General features: G+C 39.7%; 1 protein-coding gene across 3 annotated transcripts in view; it reads right to left on the minus strand.

The window, feature by feature from the left end:
- The window catches only part of ST3GAL3 (ST3 beta-galactoside alpha-2,3-sialyltransferase 3), a 249,939-nt gene that overhangs the window by 153,401 nt on the left and 71,515 nt on the right, over positions 1–25,023 (minus strand). For all 3 annotated transcript variants that reach the window (XM_032218673.1, XM_032218672.1, XM_032218674.1), the window contains 2 exons: positions 12,840–12,882; positions 3,672–3,764 (listed from right to left, as the gene is read on the minus strand). In XM_032218673.1, coding sequence (XP_032074564.1) covers positions 3,672–3,764; positions 12,840–12,882 — 136 coding nt within the window. The remainder of the gene's footprint in view (positions 1–3,671; positions 3,765–12,839; positions 12,883–25,023) is intronic.

Genomic DNA, 25,023 nt, shown 5'->3' on the forward strand with positions numbered 1-25,023 from the left:
TCTGAATTTTAATCATGCAATCATGGGGATGCTGCAATGGTTATAGGTGTGAATAATGGTCATAAGTCACTTTTTGATGACGTTGCTTCAAGTGGTCATTAAATGAACTGTTGTAAGTCAAGGACTGCCTGTATTTGGCATCATATGCTCATTAATAACTTTATTTATAATCATATTAAATGGTTCTTGGGATACTTTACCTTGCATATCTTTTCAGTGTGAGAATTATGCATTTCCCCTAATCTTTCATAGTATAAATCTACACTATATTCCAATTAAACTGGGAATGAGGAAGAGTTCCCACATGCATTATAAAATGGATATACCACACCCAGATTCAGTTAATTAAGTAATGTTATTTTAATATTAATATGTAACTTTCCAATGATATACTATTGTCTAGATCTTGCAATCTTTGCTTTTGAGGATTTTGAGAAAACCATTTAATGTGGGAGATAGAAAGCTTATTTCTATACTCTGCTTTTATATAATTGCTAGATAAGACTGATGTAGCAAATTTAAATAAACAGAGTTGTAAAACATCACCATCAAAATATTAATTGATTTCTGAAGAGATATTTTACTAGCATTTTAAAAATCAGTTAAGATTCTTCAAGTCAACACTATTTATTCATTTTGTGAATCTGGTAAATCTTCAACTTTCTAATAATTTATCTGGCAGTAAAAGACAATATTTTATACTGCCTACTTTTCCTTCTGCCGTAGTCATAAAATAAGAACATAATGCACTTATGGTTAAGGGGTCATCACTATTAATTCAATCTTCCTCCAAATTACTATGTAGGAAATAGGAGAACAGAAAGCAAGAAAAGCTTATGAATGGTTGCACGTCTTTTTAAAGATATTTAAGAGTTTGACAAGGGTAACAAAATAACAAGCTGGCACTTTCATCTTAACCAAAATAATGAATAGCTGTAACAAATTCTGCTAGTTCAGTGAGGAGGTGTTGAGTTAATCTGTGTGGATAACAAGAGTCTTTGAATTTAAAGAGGGTTATAGCAACATAGCTGTCATCTCATGCTTATGAAGAATATTTGCTGAAGTTGAACTAAAGAAAAAAAATCAGATTCATGAAGTTGTAAAAAGCTCATGACAAGGAATATAAGAATAAATAAATATAATTTAGGATAGATTCTGCATATCTTAATATGGTACATCAAATTGCAACTCTAATATAATTGCAAATCTAGTATAATGTTCTATTATGATCTTGTGCATCATTTGCCTTGTCCACTATATATCCCTCTATAAAAGGAACAGCTATTAGAGTCAGATCAGAGAAGGCTTGTAGGGCATATAATAGAATCTTTTATGATTGAGAAATTGTAGTCTACAAAGTGGTACTCAAGGTTTTCAGTAATAACTGTTATTGTGGTCCTCAGTAATATTGTTGTTATCAACTTTAATCTCTCCACTTTAGGCCTCTTTATTAAAGTATAACAATGATAGTCTCCCATACTGTTTGACTTTGGGCTGATAGCTAGATGTTTTCAACTTCTCGGTTTAGAGACAAAAGACAGTGATTAATCCTAAATCACCCCAACTGCTTTTGTGTACTGTATAAGGAGAACTACAACCCTTATCCTAACCAGCACCTTAATCACTACACCACACTGGCTCTCAATTGTGTTATATGAATGTACAGACAAAACCAAGCAACAAGGAAGGCACAGTAAAAATCTCTAGATATCGCTAAATAGATTTATTTAGATTCCAGAGAACCAAAAAGGCTTTTGTTGACAACAGATCCAAATGTTTCTATGTTCACTAGGAAAACCAAGAAAATGGGGGGACCAAAACAAATAAAACTATAAAATATAATGTGCTCCTATCATAGATCAGAAATGCCACATCAAAAAATGGTTGTAGTGCAAGTATTACTCTAAGGAAATTGTATGTTGGAAAATATCACCAGCTGAGAATTGTATACTGGTATGTAATGCTTTCAGGCTCTTTCTTCAAGTTTGGAGAAGGGAAAAAGACCCTTATCATGCTTGGTCCCTTACACTGCAGATTAACCACATAGGCCTGGAGGTTCTCATAAAGCACAGAAAGCCAGACTTATTTTCAGACAAAGGTCAAACGCTGTTCTTTTCACAGCTGTACTTAATCACCAAAACTACCAATTTTTAAAAAAGTGCAATTCAACAAATGGAAACATAGCAACTCCATCAAAATGTCACTAATTTCTGACACAACCCATTCAATGAATGAAAAACCCTTTTCTGCCTTATCAGTTCCAATTTCTTTCACATAATACCTGGTATCATACAAAAAAAAAATCATTGAAAAAAACATTGAATGTGATTCTACAGCAGTGATGGCTAACCTTTTCCGGACCAAGTGCCCAAAGCACGTATGTGTGAATCTGCGCACGCGCACCCAATCCTCCCCAAATGCAATTTGTTCATGTGCCCCATACATGTGTTTGTGAACCTGAAAGATACATTTCTCTATGATATTAAATTTTAGCACTCTTCACCAATCTTTACCAATTCTTTTTGTTAAACAGACAATGGTAGATAGACAGACCTTGTGCAGAAATTGAATAGAATGTGCTGCCACGAAGTGCAGAAATGGTAGTTAAATTGGCTTACCTTAACACTGGAATAGTCAAATTAATTAATACTAAACCTGTAATGGTTACCTCCATATCAGAAACAGACCCATCCATATCATTCAGATGTAGATATGGATGTAGCAATAACAATAGCGCTTAGATTTATATACCGCTTTACAATGCTTTATAGCCCTCCCTAAGCGTTTAAAAAGTCAGTATATCTCTCCCAACGATTTGGGTCCTCATTTTACCTACTTTGGAAGAATGGAAGGCTGAATCAATGATCAGTAGATATGAAATATGATGCAATATGGTGTACACGAGCTGAAGGGTGTCACTACTTCCTGACCAATCTTAACTTTTTCAAAGGTATCTTGATGGCAACCATGAAATACAATATTAGACTAGCTAGAACAGGGATGTCAAACTCGTGGCCCGTGGGGTGGATGCATCACGTGCTGGCCACGCCCACTCCATTTTAGCAAAGAGGGAAAGTCGTAATACATCATGTGACGACAACGTGACAATGCGAGTTTGACACCCCTGAGCTAGAAGACCATCCTTTTGATTTCATCCTTTTGTATGAGCCTATATAGCATTGTTGAATTAAATGGACACTTTAGAAGCATTTAAAATGGTCCGTGAAAATGTCAATTTTTACTCCTAGTGATCCCTCAGATCCAGCCATACAATTTTCTTGCAAAAATATGAAATGTTTTGCCATTGCCTTCTATCATAATTTTTTGTTTAAAATATTCCCAGTCAAGTCCACAAACATGATCCAACTCTAGCTAACATTTTCAAAATCAGCAGAGGATGCTGTAACCTGCTGTGATTAATCATGGTATCATACAATAAAATCTAAAAACCCCAACTAATATGATAACAAAATATGGGAATTTAAGTATACAATGAAAAAAATATCTCATTTAGTTGTGGTCATTAAGTACATATACTATTATTTTTGCATCATTAAAACAGCATTGCATAGCTCTGAAATTCATTTTAATTAAGGTAAATATTTCATCACATATTTAGGACATTATAATAAGAGAACAGAATTAGGTATTACAAAGGAACAGTCACTTACTTTGGAAAGATGGCAGTCATCAAAGCAGAAGCATACCCAGGCTTACAAACACCCTCTGAGATATTTCCATATTTTGATACCAGCTCTGGAGGCCTGTGAAAAATAATAAGTGTTATGATCATCCTAAGAAAAAAGTAAAAAGGGGATCGATTAAATCTTTTTATCATTAGTATTTCTGAACAGCAGCAACAGGAACAAAAAAAGTCTTATGAAATTAAAATAGGATGTCATCAAATTGTACCATGTGGCTGCGGGTATGTAGCATATTTCCTTGCTATTATATGAGTTTTGACTCTAAAAATATAAAGAAAAATACTACCTAACTTTTTTTTCTGGTATTATAATACTATATTATATGTAATTTTATTACTAGGTAAACCAGTAAACTATTACTCTGTTACATTTACTACTATATAAATGCTATAATGTAATATTAGTACCGTATAGTAAATTTAACCAAATTACTATGTTTCTTCTACCTACTGTGAAAATCGAGATGTTGTATACTATAACTTCAACATTTCCTTTTATTATTTTCTAAGAGTTCAGTCTCTTGCACAATCAGTGGATATACAGATAGTCCTCAACTTACGACCACAATAGAGTCAAAATGTTTATTGTTAAATGGGACATTTGTTAAGTGAATTTTGCACCATTTTATGACCTTTCTTTCCAGTTGTTAAGTGAACTACTGTGATTTTAAGTTTGTAATGTAATTGTTAAATGAATCTGACTTCCCCATTGTCAGAAGGTTGCAAAAGGTGATGACATGACACCAGGACACAACAACCATTATAAATATGAGTCAATTGTTAACTGTCCAAATTTTGATCACGTGACCATGGGGATGCTGCAATGGTCATAAGTATGAAAATGGTCATAAGTCATTTTTTTCAGGGTTGTGACTTTGAATAGTCACTAAATGAACTGTTGTGAGTCAAGGCTACTTGTATAAAAGACTGAATTTAAATTCCAAATGAGAACAGTTACTATGGTGAAAACACAGCTATATCTGCCGGCTTCTTTTTCTACCTGTAATCTTCATTTAGTCAAAGAGTATGAACAATGAATGCATAACTGTCCTCAAATTTCAGTGCAAAATATGAGTATATTGTTTCCAAATAAATAAAAATAAAAATTAAAAAATCGTTTAATGAGATAGATTTCTATGTTATTATATCATGGGATTTTAATTTAATTATTTATTAAAGAGTTTTGACAGGAAAAATGCCAGTAACAGTAACATGTGAACTCATTCAGGGGACTCCATCACGAACTATAAATGCTTTGATGTGCTTCAGAACTTTCATGAGTGCAGCAATTCCATTCTACTACTTATTGAAACAAATATATCTTTTTTCAAGTTTTTGCCTGAAAAAAGACATAACTGCTTTAAGAGCTATGCTAACCTGTAACTAATTCTCATTGATCTAGCTATTTATTCATAAAATTTTGAATAAATTCTAACTGTACCTTGTTATATAATTGTAGGAAAGTTCATGTTTCCTTATTATTTACAATTGTTATAGTAGGATATTTTTACCACCCAACAAAAATAAGAGCAGTATCTTGTTCCTGACTTTCTGCCCTGCCCTCTGAAAGTTAATCTGCCATTGTGGAAATCTACCATAGCAGTTGTATTAACATGTTGTGTAAACAAATCATCTTTTAAACCCAAATAATTTGGCTGACTGGATATAAACATGTTAACTGAACATAGCAATTGCATTCTATTAATTCAGATTTATGATTTAGAATGTAATATGAACTCAGCCAATATTTACTTGCAACAATGGGAATATCATAGTAGAAGAATGTGCAATTATGTATAAATGTATCCAAATATTTCTATTGTTCATTAACTTTTCATTCATATAACTTTGGTTCTACTGTCAATTTATGGTCTCTATATATTTTCTTCCTTTTTAAAAATTGAACACTAGTTATCTACTAGCTCCCTAAAGCAGATAAAACACATGATATGTCATATGTCATTTTGAATATTACTGCATTTCAGACAAGGTATTTCTTCACTGGGATGATATTACCTTTGTGTAATTTAGGAATTCCAAAAATTTTTGCCTAATAGGTCATCTTCAGTTACCCAAGGTTTTATATATCTAATCTCCATTCTTCCCTGGCTTCCAGAAAACAAACCTATTCTATATCTAGATTAGAATTATCACATCCAAACATTTTGGGGAATAGAATTTTGGGCAGTAGCTTCAAAGATATTTCATTATTCCAGCACATTTTTGAATTCTAGCTCATTTAGGTGATACCATATTGAAAGAAATCTGCCCTATCACAACTGTACTTCAACAATGAAACAAGACTTAACAAAGACACAAGCCATCACTGATACTAATTCACATTAATTGTTGTTCTCAATTCAATGGACTTTTAAAATGCCCCATCAGCAATAATCATATTGCTATGCTGGTAGAAAAGTCAGCCAGCAGTATGTTTTATTAATCTTTTCCACTTTCTGTCAAACATAAGTCTACAATCCATAAACTTCATCTCACGATTAAAATGATGTATATTCAGCCTATTTAAAGTAGTTAAGATTTCCATTGTTATCACAACCTACATTTTTATTACATCTTTATCCTCTATGTCTGTCATGCCATGCCTCCAATTTAAACCACTGTGAAAATAATATAGCCATATTTATATACAAACCCATAATCTAGAGATAAGTCAGACCCTGATTTAAGCTACTTTGCAATAAATAAAAGGATGTAAAGAAGTATTTTGGTTGTTTATGCATACCATGAGTTTACCCTAAATTTATATTCATGAAACCCAAAGACATATGGCAGACAAAACAGAAATTAAAATTTTCAGCATTAATAAATAAGTAAATGCATCTAGAATAGAATAATGAAGCATATTTTAATAGCAGCTTGACCTGTTTAAACCCAAAATCTCTTTTCAAATGAAGAGGAATAAAGTCATGGGATGTGACAAAATTGTTTAACTGTGCATTGGTGAACAATTAAAACAATTGCATATTTGCATATTCTAACTATTAAAAAAATATTTAAAAAAAAATCAAAAGATTTAATTCTTCCAAAGCAGATTCTTCATCTTTAATTTGAGATTGTCCCATAAGTAACATTCTGTGCAAATTTGTTAGAACTGCAAATATAAAGATATCTGAAGTGAATTATTTTACATATACTTTGATCTAAAAAGAGTATTTGGCTCTGGGTGCTCTAGAGTTTCATGGGGATGTCAAAGTATCATCTTTCACTGGTAACCTTCTATATTTTTCTACTACTTCTTTTTTCTTACCATGATAACATCAGGAATTGCAAAATACCAGCCTTATGAGTGGTCTATCTGAAATGCACTTATGCAACCTGGTATTTCCAGTCCAAATGTTCTTTAATGGCAAAGTGTTGCGGGAAGATGTCAGGCTTCACACCAGAGCTTGGCAGTAAATCACAGCTCTCTCAATGTGTAGCTCTGATTTCCATTCCCAGACAGATTTGGAAGCCACGACTCAAATAGATATTTTAGATGGGAAGATAGAATGTCAATCAACTAATCAATAAACAAATAAAGAGAATAACAGAATAATCTGTTAGCAACATAAAAGCAGTCATATTCAAAGTTGGCATTGGCTACATGTCAAGTTGTTCATAATGTTCCACGTAATTTCCTATTTCTGTCACAAAAGAATTCAGATGTAAATATATCTATTATTCCAGATCATTCTACTCCTCCCAAGAAAGCTTTCTATCCTATTCTGAAGTTCTTCAGTATTTTAACCTGAGGCACCTTATTTTGGCACCCAAACTATCAAAACATTGAGCTGAAATGAACTCTTTAAGTACACACTCTGTCTGTGTGTATATGTATATGTGTGTGTGTATACACACACACACACACACACACACATACATGCACATATGCATATACATAACTCTACTTACATATAAACGTATGACTTACAACCACAACTGAGCCCAACATTTTTGTTGCTAAGTGAAACATTTGTTGAGTGACTTTTACCCCATTTTACGAACTTGTGTGCCACAGTTATTAAGTGAATCATTGCAATTGTTAAATTAATAACACAGTTGTTAAGTGAATCTGGCTTTCACATTGATTTTGCTTGTAAGAACGTTGCAAAAGATGTTCACATGACTCTGGGACACTGCAACGTTCATAAATATGAGCCAATTGCCAAGCATCCAAATTTCGATCATGTGATTGTGGAGACACTGCAGCCATTGTCAGTGTGAAAAATGGTCGTAAGTCACTTTTTTCAGTGCTGCTGCAACTTTGAGCAGTCACTAAATGAACTGTTATAAGTCAAGGACTCTGTGTGTGTCTACACACATACACACACATACATATAAAGAAGCCAAATGCTTGATAACATATTCTAACCCCAATAGATATTTCTTCATAAGAGACTATATGTACTGTACAGGTAGCACCTGAATGCAGATTGCAGGTTAATAATGCAATAGTTTATTTTAGCAATAGCAATAGCAGTTAGACTTATATACAGCTTCATAGGGCTTTCAGCCCTCTCTAAGCGGTTTACAGAGTCAGCATATCGCCCCCACAGTCTGGGTCCTCATTTCACCCACCTCGGAAGGATGGAAGGCTGAGTCAACCTTGAGCGGTAAGATTAGAACCACTGAACTGCAGATAACAGTCAGCTGAAGTGGCCTGCAATACTGCACCCTAACCACTGCACCACCTCGGCTCTATTTTCTTTCCCCTCCCCTCAAAGAAGTGTTTTACTAGCTCCTTCTTAAACATTTTTGTGCTTTAGAGTGCATGCTACAGTAATTCTGCCATCTGCAATTATTTATAGGTTTGATTAATCCCAGACTATTGATAGGACACTACTCTTCCAGCAACAGCTTGAAGTAAAGGAATTATTGCCAAGTATTTTTATATGGGTCAAGACATAGAGCTACAGACTACAGCTTGCCATAATTTACACACAGTACCTAAAACATCCAGAAAAGTTCAGGGAAGTTGAGTTTACAATCTGCCTGTCAACATGCAAAGTAGCCTCTCATTAAAGCTTTATTTATATTCAAGATGCCACCTACATTTTGAAACCCTCCAACTGACCCTCTTTTGCATTCTAACTATTTATTTCATGTAGGAATGCAACTTATTTGACAGCACTTCAGTAATTTCAGAGTGCTCACTTTTAATTTTTTTCTTTTATACATTTCTTTTCTTTTTTCTTGACCTCCTCTTCTCTTTTCTCATCTCCTTTCAATTTTATGAATCCTTGAAAATAAGTCCAAGCATTCATTACTAGTTTGACTACATAGCCAGTATGTGACTGTTATTTCCACAAAACCTGGGCATCAACAATGTAGCCAGAAATCACAAGAAGATCATAAGCAGCCAAATGTCAAATTCTTAAAACCAGTAGAGTACTTTTTCAAACATATTCGCCTCTCAGCCATGAGCCAAGGAATATGAGGTAGTCAAAGTCTGGTTTAAACAAGATAGTTTATGACTTTATTTTCTCTTTTATTGATAAAATAATAATTTCCTATCAGTTTAGTAAAATATATGGTTATAGGCCAAACATACTATTATATATAAATTCACTTAGGATGCATGTTGTTCTATCACCAATAAATAGAAAACGAAATAAAATCTGCATCTCGTTTCAAGCAAATATAAAATCCTATTATCTATATATTATAATTCCTTGACTTCTAATTATTCAATTCATTGAATGAATCTGAATAATTTAACTAGAGAACTCTAAGTAAATTAATAATTTAATTAAAATTCACCTGTATAAGCAATGGTTTTTTGATGGCTAAATGTCCAAGCATTTAGAAATGTGGAAAGCTGGAATATTATCAATAACAAGCTTCAAATTACAAAACTACTATAAGTTAATATGAAACCAGTTCTCAAGACAAGCTTAGATCAAAACAGTATCAATAAAATTAATATTCCAGCTTGTTTTATTAAGACACTTATATGTAACTTTCCAAACTATTTATTTTATAAATATTTCTTTTTTGTTTTTTAATTATGTTTAAAATAATATAATTTTTTAAATGAGATGATGAAACTTTATACAGACCATGCTACACAAAATTAACTCGGGTTGGGGTTTACCTCCTCCATACTAATGTTTAGGAAGGGGTTCAGAACATGTCCTTTTATCTACACTTATTACAATGTGTTTGTTTGCCAACTTTGCAGAATAAACATGAGTAATATAAGTAGATCAACATAAACTACATCAACACCAACCGAAACTGTTTCTGTAAACTACCCAATCTGTTTGATAGGATAGTCATTTATAAAATAAGTAAATAAATAAATGATCTACAATCAACACAATCTCCTGAAGTCAAAAATTTAAATTTAAATTTCTGACATCTGTACTATAATTTCAGTTAAATCTTTCATAACAATTGATGTTCAGTTGTTACACGATCAGGCAAGTTACTGGCGGTAACCAGTTTTATTTCAGTATAAAACATATGTGGAGATAACACTTTCAACCATAGTTAGAAGGATTAATGACTTTAAAAGGGAAGACACTGCTGTGACCTCCAGCAAAGTTTTTTTGGAGGCAGTTTTTTAAAGTTTGCACTGCAAATTACAGGAGCACCAAACATGCCAGCAGCCTTCTTACAAGCAGTTGCATACCTAACATATTTGGAACCTGCAGGGAATACTTATTTAACACCCTCTTCTCTGTTACCGAGCACAGGTTTAGGGTAGTGATTAAGGCACCAGACTAGAAATGGGGGGGGGCTGTGAGTTTTAGTCCTTCACAGGCATAAAATCAGCCAGATGATTTTGGACCAGAAAGGATGCATGGGCCAACCACTTCTGAAAAAAATCTTGCCAACAAATCTTAAGAGGGCACTTACCTCAATTGCTACTGTTCTGTGTTGATTTAAGCAATTGATTCTTGCAGCCACTGTCAGCCTCTGCTTTGCTGTTGCTTCGACTGCCATGAAACGGGGAGGGAGGGCTTGGTATTTGGGAGGGGTTACTCATTGTACTAGAGGAAGGTTCTGGAGTTCAGCTGCCTGTCTGACTAAGCATGCGTAGGAGATTCCCGCCAGGACTAACGGCACCGACATTCCATCTTCATGATGCCTTTTGAAGTTATCTCACACCTGACACTTGGGAGAATTATGATTGGACTATAGCTGTGATGCCAAGGGGTGGGGAATGGGCTATTCTATATATCAATTGCTTTCGCGCCTAAATAATCAGACTTCGCTTCGCTATGCCTTTAATCATTTATAATTAGTAAAAGTACACTTGATTTCTACGCATGGAGTCTCGTGGTCTTCTTTCCTAATTATCTAATGGAGAGGTTCTGACAGCCACCTTGTCATCTTTGGCAACAATCCACCTTATTGTTTGCCTCAGAGTAGATTGTCCTCACTACCTAAGTATGCCATTGCTTAAAAAGGTTACTCAAGTCTCTCCACTTCCAAATCAGAAGACAAAAATGTTTGACTTGTGGGATTTACTCCCCCCCCCTTCAGAGCCTTGAGATGCATTTTCCAGATTGAAGCACAGTAAGCTTCAATAAGCTAATAGGGAGAGAGAAACTGGGAGTTTGGTTGCACGCAGCCTATGCATTTTGCCTTCTATGTCCCATTCCTTTCTGCATATGTCTTCTCAAAACATTTCACAAGCCCAAATCAAGCAAAAAGATTATATCACAATACTGTGTATGACTACAGAAGGTAGCAACACATAACTGGCTCTGAGTCATCTTGAAAAAAACTAAACAGAATTTGGATGAAAAATCTCAAGTCTGCAGTCAAAGTGGAAGCCGAGAAGAAATCCCTCCAAATCCATTTCCAAGTTGTTGCCAACAAACAAGAGTCATCCAGAGCCAAGCTCAAATTGAATCTATATATATAAAAGCCAAATACCACTCACTCATCATGAAATCTCCAGAACCGTAAAGCCTACAAATTTGAAAATTGGCACGTACGTTTCTCTTGGCTTCTAGGTGCTCTCTAAGAAAGGATTTTTCGAAATGACCATCAGATCATTAGTATTTCTTATACAGTAATTAACACTCTCTGATGCTAAGGAGTTAACATTCTACTCCCTCTCCCCACCTAAAAAGAACTTTGTTCCAACTGCCAGTTGCCTCACATTCTGTTACCTTAGTTCAAACTGGCAGACATTGCACTCCTTCACTCAGGAGCGGTATGTGACCCAAACCGAATCACCACTACCGATTCAGCCAAACCGGGAGCAACCCACTTCTGAAGTACAATCACCTTTATTTCATCATCTCTGAAATGATTCTTCAAATAATTCTATCCTGCATTTTCTATTTTATTAAGATCACTCAAAATGGCTATTAAAGTTACAGCCATTGCAGCATCCCTGCTGTCACATTATCAAAATTCATTGGCAGGCAGCCCACACTTACAAAACTTCCAAAGCTACTGTGATAACTGTGACTTCGGGCATGGGTTACAAGACCCTTCGTTCAGCACAGCAATTATTTCAAATGGTCACTGAACAAAACTGTTGTAAGCCAGGGCTACCTGTAAATCAATGCACAGAAAACACCCTGATTGTATCTAACAGTAAAAACCTGTAACCGTGAGGGTCAGGCAAATATCATGTAGTAATGGATTTAGCAATATGACAGCAAGAATATTTTGTCTGCAAAATAATTTATTTATAAATGTAAATAAATGTATCACCAGTAAATTACAATGTCTTAGGGTGGTGCATGAACATAGTAGTTCACAAATTAGGCTAATGCAATATGTGGCCAGATTATCTTATTTTTCCTGTACACTGATGTTAACAAAACCCCTACGTATGCACAGGTTTGAAATTCATATAAGCTCACCCAGTAATGCTCTATTTAATTAAATTGACTTTATTTCTTAATTTCATAGTCTGAAATGGACTATGATGAAAATTCTCACATGTTCTGGATGGTTTATTTTGAATCTATTTTGTTGATAAACATTAAAATCATATTAAGAAGCCACTATTTTTATAATAAATTTTAGTCATGGCTATTGAATAACACTGCTTATGGGTATAATATTATAGTAATAGGATTTGAAATCCAGGACCAAAATTTATTTTGTCTCCAAAAGAAATTAATAATGCCAGATCAAACTAAAGTCCTTTCATCATTCTACTCACAGTTTGGAATCCAACTTCAGAAGAAATCCCAGTTTGTCATATTCTGAAAGACAAAAGCAGATTTCATGGAATTTAGTAGACCCATCAATTTTCCACCAGAGAAAGAGAGCCTTTCATGAATGATATAAACATTTCTAAACTGGAAATGACAGCATTGTTAATAAAGTGGAAAAAATAATTAATCAATGAGTTTGTTAAATAGAGTTCTGTAAATTCCATTTTTGAATTCCTAAAATAAAAACATTCTGTTTTTGAAATATACTATTCTCAACTTAATCTAGAACAGTGCTTCTCTGTTCAGTTGCTTTGCCGCAACTTTGAGATATATGGACTGGAAATTCCAGAATTCTCGAAGTACACACATCTTAAAGTTCCTGAGGGTAACATTCTATGCTGTATATCAGGTGCGTCAAACTGGAGGCCCACAGGCCGGATGCATCACACATAGGCCACGCCCACCCTATAGGGGGAAAAACATTGTGATACATCATGTGACGGCAATGTGACACCTGTGCTGTGTATCATAATAGTTCTCTTCACTGCTTGGTAACATATTTTGCAATTTCTACTATAATTATAGGCCAAGAGATAATTTTAAAATAATAAAAACTACAAAATACGTTTCCTCAAGAATATGTTGAAAGACTTCCTAAAAAGGGTTTTTAGGGAATGAATATTATTCAATAATAAAGCAGAAGTATGAAGCCATAGTTTTTCAACTCAGAAAAGATACAAGTTTACTGACAATTTTTCACCTTGATCCAAATGACAGAGTTTAATTTAACAAATATATTAAATTGAATTCTGGATACATATAAATAGAAGAGGTCCAGCTGTTTATTTCCAGTTTCTTTAAGTGCTGATGCATATTTGACAGACTATATTTATATTTCCTCATCAACTCTCCAAACTCAGCTTTCAAATGAATTCCAGCCCTCATCCAAAACAAATGAACTTATGATTTATGGTTTTGATGATTACACAGCATTGATTATAGAAAGAAAAGAGTTGTACTTATTGTTTGTATCTTTTTTTCATTTTTTTAAATTTCTCATGCTTTTAGCTTTCTTTTATTTATTTCTTTTTCTCTGTTTCAGATACTCACGATAGATGGATGGATGGATGGATGGATGGATGGATGGATGGATGGACAGACGGACAGGAGAGGAGAGGAGGCAGGGAACTTGGAGATCTTCAAGTCCAATCCCCTGCTCAGGCAGGAAACTCTATACCATTTCAGACAAATGGTTGTCCAATCTTTTCTTAAAAACTTTCAGTGTTAGAGCATTCACAATTTCTGGAGGCAGAACATACATACATACATACATACATACATACATACACACACACACACACATACACACACATACACACACACACACACACGTATATATTGGGTGGAGCTGAGTATTTACTGCCTGGATGCCTTTTTTGTCACCTACATGAAGTTAGCAGCAGATTTTTTTTCTTTGTACCCTAAGAGAGAAGCATCTGCTATTATCTAGGATTGAACTCTTAACTTTCCAAGTGGGAGATGAGCATTTTTACCATTAGGCCACTATGCCCTTCTTCCTTACTTTATATTAATGCATAATAATTTTTATCTTCACTTTTAAAACTTCAATTAAAAAAATAATTTAAACAATGGGAAAAGGTATGTAGTGATTGTCATCAGTTGAAGAATTGTTGCTATACTTGATGCTAAACTTAAGGGAACCCAAAGCTTAAATAGTCTAAATTTGTTATTCCAGAACAGTATCTGACCAAGGAAGAATTTTAGCCAAATAATGTGTGAAAGAGACACGAGATAGAACTATGGTAACCCAAATGAAAGTAAACTAATAGAGCTAATAATTTAAACAGCACAGGCTTTTCCAGTTGTAGACTACAATTCCATCATCGCAGCTAGCCTAAACCATTATAGATAACTGAATTAAGGGGAAACAGTGTGGCAAGATGGCATGTTTCACTGATTTAGTAGTGAATGAAGCAAAACTTCATCTTTTGCAAGAAAAAAACCTCTTTCAGTTTGGAAATTACATCAGCCCTTAAGTCAAAAGAGGTAATGTATTCAACATTATTCAGCTTTGTAGGAAAGTAACTCAAAGAAGCACACAATCAGTGATAACAATTTAATAATAAATGTACAATAAAAAGAGAGAGACTAACAGCTAAGCATCATGAGGTCAATAAACTATACATTCTTTGTGCCAAATTAAACACTGGCATAATTATGGTGTTTTCCTCTGAGCATCTCGAATTAACCTAACTGCTGGACATCTAAGTGAAAAAATGCTTAGACAGACCACCCAAAGAGTCAACAGAGCAGAAGGAGTAGATATATGGGTAATCTGTCCACCTTCACATATTCCAGCTGCATCCATATATTTACACTGAGAGAAGAAAACTAAATCTTCTCTCGGCGCATTCCTCAAAGGATAAGCCACAAAAACAATGACACTTTTCAAGAATAATTATGAAGCACTGTGTACATAAGTTAAGCCAACCAATCAGTGTAACAGCTTCAGTGCCAGCCTGACAACATTCTTTCTTGAGAAGCCACTACCCACTGCTGTAAAGGAAGAAAAGATCCTTGCTTTTTGATACTCAGGAACTATCTGTATACAGGTAGTCCTCAACTTACAACAGTTTCATTTAGCGAACGTTTGAAGTTACAAGAGCACTGAAAAGAATGACATGACCATTTTTTACATATACAACCATTGCAGCATTTCCACTGTGATGTGATAAAAATGTAAATGCTCGGCAACTAATGCATATTTAGGATGGTTGCAATGTCTGGGGGGTCATGCGATCACCTTTTGTGAACTTGTGACAAGCAAAGGGAAAACAGGGAAACCAGATTCAATTAATAACCATGTTACTAATTTAACGAGTGCAGTGATTCCCTAGATGGCAAGGAAGGTTGTAAAATGGGTCAAAACTCACTTAACAACTGTTTCACTTAGCAAGGGAAATTTTGAGCTCAACTTTAGGAATGTAGTGTGAATGGTATGCTTGGTTGATGTTTGCACCCACTTTTTTTAAATTCATACTGTTGTATTTTCTGTGTTTAACTTATTTCGTGGGGACCGCATGGGTGAGTGGCTGTGTGTGTATGAGAGGGTTGAGAGTATTGCCTGATGTCTCCTCCACTGAGTGCCACTGCAGAAGTGGTAGGGGCCCAGACTTACTTCCCGTCCCAGAATGAGTGTTAAGGATTGCCTGCTGGATGGTGCGGGAGCTGTGGGAGGGGTTGTGGAGTCTACAGTAGCGGGGGAGGGCCGGAGCATTACGGTCACTATGGGGAGCGGCAGGTATGACGGGAACTTCAGGGCTGGCCATTACCGGGGAAGGAGGGTTCGCTACATCACAGAGATCCCTCCTTCCGGCCCTGTTAGTTCCACTCCAGGGCCAGGTGGCGAGAATTGTCAGGGCCCTGGTCTCAGGCTGTTGTTGCTAAATGCCAGGTCTGTGGTTCACAAAGCTCCCCTTGTCCGGGACCTAATTTTAGACGAGGGGGCAGACCTGGCATGTATTACTGAGAACTGGCTGGGCCCAGAGGGAGGAGTCCCCCTCACTGAAATGTGCCCAGAAGGTTTTCAGGTGCTTCATCAGCCGCGACCCCAGCGAAGGGGTGGAGGAGTGGCTGTCATCGTCCGAGCGTCTTTAGTTCCTCGTAGGATCCCTGCTCCGGAGTTTGTCGGGTGTGAGTCCCTGTTGATGAAGCTGGACCTTGGTGGTCAAGTGGGTCTGTTGCTAACGTACCTACCTCCCAACAGCGTTGCAACAGCCCTCCCCTCGCTCCTCGAGTCAGTAGCTGAGTTGGCGGTGGAGTTCCCCAGGCTTATGGTTCTGGGGGATTTCAACCTGCCTACCCTTGGTGAACGCTCTGATGGGGCGCAGGAGTTCATGGCTTCCATGACAGCCATGGACTTGACCCAAGTAATTCGAGGTTCGACTCATTCAGCGGGTCACACACTTGACCATGTATTTCTGTCGGAGCAGTGGAGATGTGATCTAGAGTTGAAGGGCATTAAAACCTTGCCCTTGTCATGGTCTGATCACTTCCTGCTGAGGCTTGACTTTCGGAAGCCAATCCCCCACTGTAGAGAGGAGGAACCGATTAGGTGGTTCCGCCCCAGGCGCCTGATGGACCCAATGAGGTTTCAGACAGCGCTTGGAGAAATACCTGACACTATCGTCCACAATCCAGTGGAGTCCTTAGTCGCTGCTTGGAATATAGCGGCGGCGGGGGCTCTAAACCGGATTGCGCCTTTGCGACCTCTCTGAGGCGGCGGATCCAGGAGGGCTCCTTGGTTCACCGAGGAACTCCGGGAGATGAAGTGCCAAAAGAGACGCCTAGAGCGCCGCTGGAGGGCCAGTAAATCTGAGTCAGACCGAGCACTGATGAGAGCCTTTATCAGAGCCTATCTCGTGGCAATACGGGCGGCGAAATGTTCACATTTTGCCGCCCTTATTGCATCCGCCGAATCGCACCCAGCCGCCTTGTTTAGAATAACCCGCTCCCTCTTGAAAGGGAGGGATGCGGGTGACCCTCTACAGGGTAGAGCTGAGGAATTTGTTCAGTATTTGACGGATAAAGTCGCTCGGATTTGGACAGAGCTGGACTCCAATTGCATGATACCAGCCGAGGTACCGGGGGAGGGTCTTGAGCATGCTTTATGGATTGAGTTTCAACGGGCTTCTCCTGATGAAGTGGACAAGGCCATGGGAGCGGTGAGTGCCTCCACTTGTATACTGGACCCATGTCCCTCCTGGCTGGTCTCGACCAGCAGGGAGGTGACACGCAGCTGGATCCAGACGATTGTGAACACCTCTCTCCAGGAGGGAATCTTCCCACCCCTCCTAAAGGATGCGGTGGTGAGACCCCTCCTGAAGAAATCGTCTCTGGACCCAGCCATTTTGAGCAACTATCGTCCAGTCTCCAACCTTCCCTTTGTAGGGAAGGTTGTTGAGAAAGTGGTGGCCTCGCAACTCTGACGGTCCTTGGATGAAGCCGATTATCTAGACTCTTTTCAGTCGGGTTTCAGGCCTGGTTACAGCACGGAAACTGCTTTGGTCGCGCTGATCGATGATCTCTGGTGGGCCTGGGATAGGGGTCACCCCTCTATCCTTGTGCTTCTTGACCTCTCAGTGGCCTTCGATACCATCGACCATGGTATCCTTCTGCGACGGTTGCGAGAGGTGGGGGTGGGAGGCACCGTTTTGTTCTCCTCCTACCTCTCGGACAGGTCGCAGTCGGTGTTGGTCGGAGGACAGAGATCGACCCCAAGGCCCCTCAAGTATGGGGTGCCACAAGGTTCGGTCCTGTCCCCACTCCTATTTAACATCTACATGAAGCCGCTGGGTGAGATCATACGCCGGCACGGGATTAAGTATCACCAATATGCAGACGATACGCAGCTGTATCTGTCTGCCCCGTGCCAACTCAGCGAAGCAGTAGAAGTGATGTGCCAGTGCCTGGAGGCTGTTAGAGTCTGGATGGGAGCAAACAAGTTGGCACTCAATCCAGACAAGACTGAGCGGCTTCTGATGTTCCCTCCCAAAGATTGTCCAACTGTTCCATCTCTCAGGCTGGGGGGCGTAATTATACACCCCTCAGAGAGGGTTCGCAATTTGGGAGTCCTCCTGGACCCACAGCTGACTCTAGAACACCATCTGTTGGCTGTAACCATGGGGACCTTTGCCCAGGTCCGCCTGGTGCACCAATTGCGACCCTACCTGGATCGGGAGGCCCTTCAGACAGTCACTCACGCCCTTGTTACCTCAAGACTGGATTATTGTAATGCGCTCTACATGGGGCTGCCCTTGAAGAGTGATCGAAGACTCCAATTAGTCCAGAATGCAGCCGCACGAGCGATTGTGGGTGCACCAAGGTACACCCACGTTACACCTATCCTCTGCGAGCTGCACTGGCTACCTATTAGTCTCTGAATCCGCTTCAAGGTGCTGGTCGCTACCTATAAAGCCCTACATGGCATCGGACCTGGGTACCTGAGAGACCGCCTCCTGCCGATTACCTCTCTCAGACCAATTAGATCGCACAGGTTGGGTCTCCTCCGGATTCCATCTGCCAGCCAATGTCGGCTGGCGACTCCCCGGGGGAGGGCCTTCTCTGTTGCAGCTCCGGCCCTCTGGAACGAGCTCCCTGTTGAGATCCGGACCCTTACTATCCTCCCGGCCTTCCGCAAAGCCACCAAGTCCTGGCTGTTCCAGCAGGCTGGGGGGAGCTAAAGAAGCATCTACCTCCATGGAAATTATGAACGTTGGTTTTGTCTTTAATATGTTGTCTTTGTCTCGTTCCCCCCTTTCCCTTGTCTTTTGTGAGCCGCCCGGAGTCCTCCGGGAGTGGGCAGCATACAAGACAAATAAATAATAATAATAATAAAACTGTGGTCATAAGCTGTAGCATATACCGTATTTTTCGGAGTATCAGATGCACCAAGATTTTGAAGAGACAAATTTTAAAAAAAGTTTTTGCACTCTGCAGACCTCCCCAAAACGGTCTATTTTTCTCAAAAATGGGCCCATTTTTTGTTAAAAAAAAGTGCATGCATAGCCTTTAGGAGGCTTGTAGAGTGCCCCTCAGGGTTCACAAAAATGAGCAAAAAACAGCCAATTTTTCATGAAAACGGGTCCGTTTTTTGTCAAAAAAAGGGCATGCATAGCCTTCAGGAGGCTTATAAAGTGCTCCTGGGGGCTGGGGGGAGGGCAAAAACAAGCAAAAAACAGCCATGTTTTTGCTCATTTTTGCCCTCCCCAGCCCTCAGGAGCACTCTGGAAGCTTCCTAAAGGCTATGCACGGCCATTTTTGCAAAGGGGTTTCAGGAGGTCAAAAATGCTGTATTCAGTGTATAAGACACACCCAGATTTCCACCCTCTTTTTTGAGGGAAAAATGGCATCTTATACTCCAAAAAATAAGGTAAATATATTGTATACATAAATCTAGAAATAGTTACAGGTAGTCCTGGACATACAACCATTTGTTTAGCAACTGTTCAAAGTTATAAGAATTCTAAAAAAAAAAACAACTTGCAAAATGTCCTCTCATTTACAAGTATTGCAGCATTCCCATGCTCACATGATCAAAATGTGGGTGCAACTAGCATGTATTGATAATAGTTGCAGCATCCCAGGGTCTTGTGGACACCATTGAACCTTTTCAGCCAGTGTCTGACAAGCAAAGACAATGAGAGAAGCTGGATTGACCCAATTCACTTAACAACTGAAGTGATTCACTTAACAACCTTGGCAAAAAATGGGTGAAACACATTTAACAACTGCCTTGCTTAGCAATGGACCATCCATACCAAAATATGGTTGCATGTTGAGGACTAACTGTATTATGGAACATATTTGACCTGTTGTATAACATTGATCTATTTGTTTGATCAATGTTATACAACAGGTCAAATATGTTTGCAAAAGCAGTTGTGTACATTTTGACTATTTGGTTTATTGATAGACATTTTGGCAGGGAAACTACAAAAATTATGGATTTTAGATAAAGATTATAGGAGTTATTCAAGCACAAGATAGCCATAACTGAAAAACATCAAGGTAAATGGAAGATGAGTAGATCTGCAAATAAAGCAACAGCGTGAATCTGGCAGTAAAGTCAGGGGTTCAAAATTGCTTCACTTCCATCCCTTTTTGATACTCTAAATAACATTGATGTTCAGATAGATATTATTTATTACTGAAATAAACTTTTAATTAGGTTGTGCAGTGCTTTGGATTGGATTTTGAAGAGAGGCTTTGGAATATATAGAAATGCAAGCACAAATCCTCTATGCAAATTGTTCAAGCCTCAATCCATTTTTTTCAGAACTATATAGCGGCAGGCTCTGGGAACAGATATGGCTGCTTTAATGAATCACAGAGAGGTGCTGTTTTTTATCTATTTGAAACAGCCCTTTGCAATTGAATCTGAAGCATTGCACATCCCTGTTTGTTGTATCATTAATTACTGACGTCTCCTAGTGGTTTATAATAAAATATGAGCACGGTATCAAACATTATGCGGATCAAAATAAATATAATCAAAATGTAAAAGCCAATTCACAAAGATGTATTTCAATATGGTTTAAGCCAACAAAGAAAACAAATCTGTACAACTAAGCAGGAACTGCATTCCAAAGACCTGGGATGGCAACAGAAAAGGTTTATCTCCAAGTCATTAATGACCCAATGACAATAGAGGCGAGCCTTCCTCAAAAAGCTGGGTCAATGGTTCATTGTAGGAAAACCACATAAAAGTTCCTTTCTCAGTTAAGAACTATATACCAACCCAAACTGTACTTTAAAAGTAACAACCATAACTTTGTATTTGACCCACAAACAAACTGGCAGCCTTGGAATACTTATAAATAAATTCTGGGACTGGGAGTAAACAGGCAATAAAGAATGCAAAAGGACACTATGAGCTCTTTCTGGAAGGAAATAAACTTTGGATCATTAGATCAGTGGTCCCCAACCCCCGGTCCGCGGACCGGTGCCGGGCCGTGGAGTACCTGGCACCGGGCCGCGCAGCGGCCGGGGGCCATGATCGCTGCAGCGCCGGGGGCCATATTTGCAACTTTGTAGTCCTCATGAACGCGCCCTTTCTCTGCCCCCCCCCGCCGCCCCAGATGTGCGGGGCTGGGGGGGCGAGGGGAGGCCCGATCTCCCCCCCGCCCTCTTGCTCTGCTCGCCCCGGGAGGGAGGGGGCGGCGGCGGCGGCCTCGGCCCCAACTTGGGATGCTGCTGGCGGAGGCTGCCTGGGAGACGAAACTTTGTCCGCGGACTCACCCGGCCCGCCTGCCCCGTGGAATGACGAGGGGGGTGGCAGGAGGGGGCGGCGGCGCTGCATTTTCCTCCCAAGGAGAAACTAAGGTTGCGGGGGGGAGGGGCGCAGCGCGGCCGTTTCGGGGGAACTTGGGGAGCTTCGCTGTTCCGAGAGGCGCTTCGCGCGCAGCCCCACCCAGGTGGGAGATGTTTTCCTCCACCGAGGCGGGGAGGGGGGGCTTTACGTAAGACTCGCGGCGCAGCTCTGCCCCCCCTCCTGGAGTGTCACCTGCCTCCCACCCCTCCCCCCCGCCGCTCCGCCGAAGCGCTTTTTGTGTCAGGCCGGCGGGGCTCTCGGGGACCCTTCGGCCGCAGCCCGCCTTCTCCCCCTCTTCCCTTCATGGAGCGCGGCGCGGAGGCCCACCCCCTCGGAAGCAGCCGGCCTCCGCCGCGCCAGCCGCCCGCCCGCCCGAAGTAGGACACAGGGCCATCTTTTTCCCCCGCCGAACTGCAGCGAGGAAAAAGGGCTGCCCGAGCGAGCGGATCGCGGGGTCGGTTCCCCCTCCCTTCCCCCGGCAGCCGAGGAGGAGGAGGCGGGGCGGCCTCGCGGGCTGTCGGCCTTGGCGTGAAGGAAGCCCCCCCCCCCTGCGGAACGCGCGCCCAGGATGGCCGCCTTCCCACCCGCCGGTCCGGAAGGCCGAGGGAGGCTCGTCTGACTGGTCCGCGGCGATAAAAAGGTTGGGGACCACTGCATTAGATGACAGATTAGTTAAATACACTTGAGTCCGCCTTAAATCCTAATGAGTGGACAAATGCTCACTATTTCAGTGTGCCTCTAGTATTAATTTATAGCACTTCCATAGGCAGCCCTATAATTATTTTGATGCTGTCCATCCATCTTATTTGTTCTTTTCCTTCTTCCTTTAATCTTGTCAATCTTCCCCCCACTTCATTGACTGCTTACATCAAAAATGCAAAGTTGGTACACATTCATCATTGTTTCAGGGGAGCAGTTAGTCTTTGATTCAAGCTTATTGGTTCTTATGATTCATGCTTGAGAACCATCTCCAAATACATAATTCAAATGAATCACCTTTCTCTTGCTTCTTCTTAAAGTCAAACTGCACACACCCTGGAAAGATCATTCCATTAATCAGTGTTGTTCAGAGGTGGATTGCTCTGCAATTTTTGTATTACTGGTTCAGGCACATGCGACACTACTGCGCATGCACAGAAGTGTCCAGGAGGGTGGGCGGAGCCTCCCGCCGCCACTACTACTGATTCGGCCGATCTGGGCTGAGCCAGCAGCAACCCACCTCTGGTGTTGTCCCACACCTATATCCTTCATTAACTTATTTGCCATTACCTTCTCCATGGATTAGGATGGATTCATTTCTTTATTTCTATACACATCACCTATTGTTATCCTTGAGCCCATTTTCGCTTCTTTGCTCAAATCACAAGCATTGTCTTCCTAATTAACTCCATTTTTCGCATTCATACATTTTCATTAATTTTAGCTAAAAAAGTGATGCTGTCTTACATATCCCAGATTTTTAATGCTTTAACCTCTTACTTTGTTTACACATCTTCCAAGGCTGTCATTCTTAGAATAATATTTATTTGGGGGGTTAAAAAACTACAGGCAAAATGCATCTTTATTTGAATTTTGTCCCACTTGTATTATTTTATAAGTAACTCAAGGTTGTGAACATACATACTTCATCCTCCTTTTTTCCCTACAACCACCACCATGTAAGATGGGTTGGGCAGAGATAGAACAACTGGCCCAAGTCACTCAGCCTGCTTCCATGTCTAAGGCGAGATTAGAATTCTGATATCTGGGTTAGCACCTTAACTATTACATTAAACTGGGTCTCCATAAGCTTTCCCCTCTACCTTTCCTATATGAACCAATCTGTTTCTCCAAAATCACTTTTTAGAGTAGCTTCTTGTCCATTTGAAATGATCTTCAGGTTTCTGGTTCATACATTACCTTGATATATTTTCACTAATTGGTTTGTTGTAGAAACTATTGTTGCAATCAGTATATGAAAGTACTTTTGTACTTTCTTGCCCTTTCCATTATCTGTCTTAGTTATCCAATCTTGTGGCTTTGTTCCATTTCATTTTTCTCTGTTTAAGTTCTATAATTAAAGCTTTCTTTAAAGAATTAGCTCAATGACTTAAGTTTTACTCGCACATCTCCTTTATTTGATACAGATACATACATACACTATCTTTCTAATCTCTAGGCTACACAATCTTGTTCCATGTTTGTTGACATAGACCTGTTTAACTGCCTTTTCCCCAAGTTTTAAACAGTTCAATCAGTACTTCATCTATGCCTGGTACTTTCTTATTTGACAGCTGGTCTACCACAGCCTACAACACTCCAAATCCTAATAGAATCAGTTCCTAAATATATTTTTTCTGCAAATGTTTCTGTCATACTATTATCTCATTTGTAAAGAGTTTCACTTTGGTTTTTCTATCCTCCTTTAACCTCATTTGCTTAATATTAAATCTCTTCCATTAGTAGTCCCACCTTAGATATAAATGTTTGTGTGATTTCAGTGATCCTGAAAACTATTTGTTGACATTTTTGACTGAGATCTATTTTCACATTCTTTTCATATTTCACACTAGAAAGGGCGTTGGTACTTACCTGATACGCCTCTTCTCATAGTGGGGGGAGGAGTATCCAGAATGGGTTGACTTTGTCCTCTCATGATTGGATGAGTCAGATAAGCTCTTTGAGCAACGGCCCCTGGCCAGCAGGACTACCCATTCTTTTGACGAAGAGCGCCATCCGACTCGTTGCACCATTCACTCCAGACTCTTAATTCAGTTCTTAGCTTTTATCGTCTTCAACATCAATATTTATATAACTTCATAAAACTGTGAACATAAAACTTAGTCGTACAAACATAGTCAGGGAGGGACTGGATACTTCTCCCCCCACTATGAGAAGAGGCGTATCAGGTAAGTACCAACGCCCTTTCTCCATAGTGAGGGGGGAGGAGTATCCAGAATGGGACGTACCAAAGCCTGCACGTCCCTAGGGAGGGAGACCCCAGAGGCCCCATGTCCCCCGCTCATGCCAGTTGAGGCGTGGGCTCTGCCCTGTGAACCACCTGCAACGCCCTGCGTCCAAGAGGCCCTGCGTCCAAGAGGCTTTTGCCCTGCGGGGCAAAAGAGTCCAGTTTATGGTTCCTAGCAAAGTGAGAGGGGGAAGCCCACGTGGCTGCCCTGCAGATTCCAGCCAGGGCTGTCTGCGTGGCCCAGGCCCTGGACGTGGCTGCGCTCCGCGTGGAGTGAGCTGTGATATGATTGGTGTCTGTAAGCCCCGTGATTGGTATGCAGTGGCAACGCAGGTTTGCAACCACCTAC

This window comes from Thamnophis elegans, chromosome 5 (assembly GCF_009769535.1).
Source record: "Thamnophis elegans isolate rThaEle1 chromosome 5, rThaEle1.pri, whole genome shotgun sequence".
Classification (NCBI taxonomy): Eukaryota; Metazoa; Chordata; class Lepidosauria; order Squamata; family Colubridae; genus Thamnophis; species Thamnophis elegans.